Source organism: Juglans microcarpa x Juglans regia, chromosome 8S (assembly GCF_004785595.1).
Source record: "Juglans microcarpa x Juglans regia isolate MS1-56 chromosome 8S, Jm3101_v1.0, whole genome shotgun sequence".
Classification (NCBI taxonomy): Eukaryota; Viridiplantae; Streptophyta; class Magnoliopsida; order Fagales; family Juglandaceae; genus Juglans; species Juglans microcarpa x Juglans regia.
Window position 1 is genome coordinate 11635085 of NC_054609.1, and position 6000 is coordinate 11641084.

At 33.6% G+C, this 6000-nt stretch overlaps 1 protein-coding gene across 1 annotated transcript in view; it reads right to left on the reverse strand.

Annotated features, from left to right (window-relative positions):
* The window catches only part of LOC121244444 (ribonuclease 2), a 30525-nt gene extending 25292 nt beyond the window's left edge, over window positions 1-5233 (reverse strand). Inside the window, exons 1-3 of the mRNA XM_041142518.1 lie at window positions 4940-5233; window positions 3488-3516; window positions 3053-3126 (exon numbers count right to left, since the gene is read on the reverse strand). Coding sequence (XP_040998452.1) covers window positions 3053-3126; window positions 3488-3516; window positions 4940-5154 — 318 coding nt within the window. The 5' untranslated portion in view covers window positions 5155-5233. The remainder of the gene's footprint in view (window positions 1-3052; window positions 3127-3487; window positions 3517-4939) is intronic.
* Between the last annotated feature and the right edge of the window lie 767 nt (window positions 5234-6000).

A 6000-nucleotide genomic window follows, 5' to 3' on the forward strand; every position in this document is an offset into this window, starting at 1 on the left:
ATGTTATGCTATGTCTTGTTATGTTATGCCATGTACAAGAATATGCCATGTACAAGAATATGCCATGTTAAGAAAGTTTATGAGGCCTAATGAATTCTCATGCATTAAGAAAGATAAGAAGTTTTAATACAGTACCACGGACTCAAGCGTGGTTAACCACAAGTAAAGTGAAACACGGACTCAAGCGTGTTTCACTCCATGTTATTCAGTTAAGTGAAACACGGACTCAAGCGTGTTTCACTCCATGTTACTCAAGTAAAGTGAAACACGGACCCAAGCGTGTTTCACTCCATGTTACTCAGTTAAGTGAAACACGGACCCAAGCGTGTTTCACTCCATGTTACTTAGTTAAGTGAAACACGGACCCAGGCGTATTTCACTTCATGTTAAACAAGATAAACAAGTTATTATACATTCACGTTACATATTTGCCCTAATTATATATGCTTCCGCTCATGATGATGGATAGATATGTGCTATGTGAATATATGACGATATATGTATATATGTTGTTAAGAGTCTTCAGAAACTAAATCCATGCTAGGCCAGATTATGTTTTACAGTATAATGTGCTATTTACTGAGTATTCGACTCATTCTTGTTTGTCTTCTTGTTTCTTTCATGTCTAATTGTTACAGATGATGTTTATGACGATGCAGAGTTGGATGGCCAGGAGTAGATTTAGTACAAAGGATTAGGAAGGAATAGATGATAATTCACACAAGAATAAGACGTCTTTTACGTCATTCCTAGGATTAATTTATGTTCTTTTACTTTACGTTCAGTTTTTGAGACGATTATGTTCAAATCAGTTTTTAACATTTTATCGCTTTTCAATAAATGAGGTATATTCAAGATATGAATCTCTTTGCCGGGCATTATGTTATGAATGTTAGTGACATCTCTATCCTATGGAAACGGGGTGTTACATGTACACATCTTGTTGTACTTGGATTGCGCCTTTTGCCCTTTTCAATGAAATTTTATTACTTATAAGAAATGTATATGGGAGGAGATTTTGTAATAAGAAAAGTGTTATTCGTCATCCTTTTAATCATCATCTCCTAATGTGGCACTAAATAATTAGAAAACTATTTGTTATCTTTTACTTATATGCCAACCATTTGATACCATATAATAGAATGTTGATGGAAAAGAATAATCACCATCTTTCTCTCGTTTTCTATTCAAACCCTATTTTTACAAACACAAAGCATAACAATGAGCCAGCATTTCCTTATATTTTCTAAGGTGAGAATCTTCCCTAGTGAAGTTGTCCATACAAAATATGAAGCTTTTAGACTAGCATTAGTCTTCCAAATGTTCTTCCATGGGAACGCTCTTGTAGAATGTCTCATTAGGGACTTATAGTACAACCGTACAATACAGGGATGTTTGGAAATATATCTCATTTCATCTCATCTCATCTCATTTAATTCCCAAATATCACTCAAACATTAACATTTTCAAACTAATCATTACAACTATCTCAAACTTTTAAACAAAAAACAATTCAACTTTTTCAATTCCTAAAATAAAAATTATATTAAAAAATCTATTTTCTTGAGAAATCTAAATGGGAGATAAATACAGTTTTTCTACATTGCATACATTTCATGTTTATCATTCTTTATGCATAGTCTCTCTTTGTGCACATTGGTTGTCTAACTTACTGAGATTCGAGTAAATCTCACCTTTTGTGGACCCACTATCATTTTCAAAATGATAGAAGTTGTATATGCAGATGGACCCAATGAACCAATGGATCAAGAAGATTGAAGAGGAACCAGACGTCGACGGAGACTTAATCTTATTTTGATATTTCTAGGTCTGACCCTTCATGCCATAGAGCACATAAAGCAGCTGGTTTAGATTTTTTGGAAACTTGATATTTTGTACTAAGATTAAGCTACCTGATGATTTAAACTTATGGTTTAATCAATATTATTGGGATGATTTTAGTTATTCTGGCATAAGTTCATTGTCACCCTTACTTTCCACTGAGATTATTGCATACTGCTAACTGCATTTCTAAGATGCATTGTATATTAACCGTCATGTACAGGGGTATGAAACTTTGTGTTACATGTCCCAACACTCTAAGTCTCCATTACATTCCAAGCGGAGGTTGAGGACGTCACAAGAGCTTCATGGGATCATCATGAAGCCTAGTTTCATCTAGAAAGTAATCAGAATTGGTACTCATTGCAACTTTATATTGGTGCAATGAGTACCAATTCTGATTAGATTAGGTTAGATTATTCTTTTTTAATACATTATTCCTATGGGCTAAAGCTATTGACTTCAATGGGCTCAGTTTTCATAATTTCCTTGTATATATTTCTTCCTCTTAATTAGGTGTTTCTTTTGGTATACTTCTTGCGTACTTGGGCTATGCCTAACTTTTCCATTATGAATAAAATCTTTTAATTATCAAACAAATAAAGTGGACTACATGGTGTGAGAAAATTCAAATGTTCAATAGGATTGAGTCCCCTCTAGAAAGAAGACTAAGGCTGCGTTTGGTTCCCAAACTCAGCTGAGTTCAGTCTAACTTTAAGTTGAGTTTAACATCCAAACACTCAACTCTAAAATTACTGAACTCATCCCAACTCAAAACCTTCTTACAAGTGGGACCCGCAACTTTTTTCAACTTAAAACATCTTTATACGTGGGACCCACTTAACCTCACTACTAACCTCAAAGTTATTGATGAATAGATCTCCAATTAAGTTCTGTATACACAGCCACTTAATTCCTTGAACTATCCAGGGGACAAAGTCAAAGTGCTTACAACTGGACAGTGTCAACTAGCTATATTGCACAAAAAACATGCATATCTAGATTCATAAGTCAGCAAACTAATTCACTACTGGACATATATTGCGCACTATGACCATATGCACCTACCAAACGGCATCCTCCTCTATGAGCTATCTAAGAATCTTGAATAAACTTATAAAAACAAATATTGAAATAGCTCAACCAGTATGCATGTCAGATTAAAATAGACTGCATAAAGGAGTTGCAAACAAAAGAAAACATAATATACCTTCCTTTCATCAAAACTGGATCTGGTGCAACAGGCAGGCCAGGTTCCATCATTATAGTCGGGCCACAATCCATCTGTTGTACACGTATAAAAAATAAATCAACATGTTTCTCACAATTCCTTCAAGAGATTCATGTACACAAGCTCGATATACTAGTACAAATTAATTTAAAAGGGCTAAAACATGGTATATTTCCCAAACAAAAATATTGGTGTGACGCTTCCTAGAAGGGACTACTCTCATGAAATTTCTCCAATAAAAAAATAGTTTCCAAAAACATGCTACTAAAAGACTGAAATTTCATGAACAGAAAACATGTTGTGAAAACAGTACTTTTTGGCACCAACCATTGACCTACAATATAAATAGAATACTGATATATGTGGCTCAGATTTGCAATACTAAAAGACAACATATCCATAACTCATACTCACGTATTGTAAATTCTGTTGGAGCATTCGAGCTGGAAAAATAGGAAATACAAAAAAAAAGATGTAAGTTTCAATTCCAAGGTTTCAACGAGTAAGCTGTAATGCATAAGAACAAGATTCACATGCCACAGAAAACAAAATTAATCTTATAGCAAACATTAAAAAGCACAAGTTGGAAAAAAGGTTAAGTGCACAAGTGGGAATAATCAAGAATGCCACACTTTTAAAATGCCAATATCTTCCCTATTTTAGTTTCTGTCCCCTTCTTTTAGGCAGATAAAATAAGACTCCACTTTATTCACTGTGCGTCATCATCAAATAGTGAGTTGCTAAAATGTCATCAATTGACTGCAGTATCAAGAACGGGAGGTGCTTCAAAGATTGTGAACGCACAATGGGGGAATTTTGGGATTTTTTCTTCAGCACTTTAAATTTTTGGGTGAACAATCTAGTGAAGGACATGAATATTTGTAATGATTTTTAATTCTACTTTTCTTTAGCTTGTATTTAGGTGTATTCTCATGTCTCCCTATGTACTTGGACTATGCCTATTTACTTGGAATAAAGTCTCTTATTACCTATAAAAAAAAAAGTATCAAGAACATAAAAACGTTAAAACCCAAAAACAACTTCAACTATCATGCATGAAACATGTAATTCTCATCGAAGGAGCTGCTCAATGCTTATGACATTTCTGTCAACCAAATGCACTCTCAAGACCATAAACATTGAGTATTTAACAGATGTTAGTATAGTTATTTATCATCTGGACAACGGGGCTGAAAGCTATTCTTCTTCAAAAGCTTCAAACAATTTGGTGAAGACAGTTAATAACAACATAAAAAGGCAACAGAAGATCATTAAAGAGTGGTGCCCATTCCAATATTGAGGTTCTGTCATGTTTTACACCAACTGAATTTGGACCCCATAACATAAGTGGGGAAAATAAAGACCTACACAGGTAACGAAAAATAAGAATAAAACTAATGCAACGACTATATGAATATGAACGTAGCCAGAATAATTGTAGAGCAAGTGTGAGCAAAGGGTTCCTATATTTTTCCACTTGCCATAGTTTACTTAGCAAAAAAAGAAATTCATTCAGCAAGGCATCTTAATGGGAAGGGAATAACAACAACAACAACACTGATGCGTATTCAGAAAATTCATCAAGAATATAATTCTGAGAAGAAGTCTGAGCAACCCTTCAGCGCAGAATAAGGATTACCGAGAGGAATGTCCAGAAGGTCATTTCGAAAATTCCCGCAAGGTGACACTTATAGCTACACCCTTCTTTGGTCATTAAAAAAATCCTTTTTTTTTTTTTTTTTATAAGTGGTCATTAAAAAAATTCCTTGAAAGAAGAAGTTTATTTATAGGCCATAAAAATTCAAAAGGAAAGAAAACAGAATAATAAAAATAAAAAGAGTAGAAAAAGAAGGGAGTTAAATATACCGTCGGCAGCAGGCATTGGAGGAACAGCAATGGCGGGTGCGGCGACAGACGGTGCCAGGCCATTGCAGTGCCAGCGCGAAGTAATCGAACTCCCTCTGTTCATTCATATTCACAGGCATCGAATTTGATCCCATCACCGCCGCAATCATTGCAGCAGCAGCAGCGAATTGCAGAGAGAGGAGGACAAGAGGTTGGGCACAGAGAGACGCAGCCATTCTTCGCGCACACGCAATCCCTCCAATTCACCGTTTATATTTCGGACCTGCAGAAGATACGGATCCGAGACGAATTTTTTCCTTAAAAGGACAGAAGACAGAAGAAATCTAAAGTTTTCGTAACTTTTCTCAAATACTCTTATTTTATTTAATTATTATAATTTTTTAAAATTTTTATATAAAATAAAATAAACAATTCAACTTTTTCAAATTCTAAAATAAAAATAATATTAAAAATATATTCTAATAATTTTTTATTTAATTTTTTACTTTAATCTCAATTCATCTAATATCATCTATAAAAACAAACGAGACCTAAAAATTTCTTCAAAAAATCATTAATGAAGTATGTTTAGGTCTCGTTCGAAAACTTTTTGCCATAGATTTTATATAATTTAATAAGAGAAACCCTTTAGCTAATACATTTTATAAAAATAAATTTATAAACTGATATGACTTAATATGATCTATTAAATTATAAAATTATTTTTATTATAAAATAGATCTAATATATCATTTTTTTTAAAAAAAAGAGCCGGTAATCACACATATAGCAGCCCCATTCCAAGTTTATTAATCAGTTTATGGCGGAGGAATACCGTGATAACATCATTACACTTGGGGTGTATAGGATAAAATGTTATAAACTAACTCAAAACCAAGTGTCAAAATAAGCCAAAAAAAAAAGAAACAAAAGAAATTTTAACAAACCTAAACCAAAAAACCAACAATACTCGAAAAAACTAAACAAGCCTGAAAAAATAACAACAAAAGCAATAAAAATTAGCGACGGCGTAACGAGGGAATACCCAGCTTGTCTAAGCGGATTAAACCTCTCGGCAACCT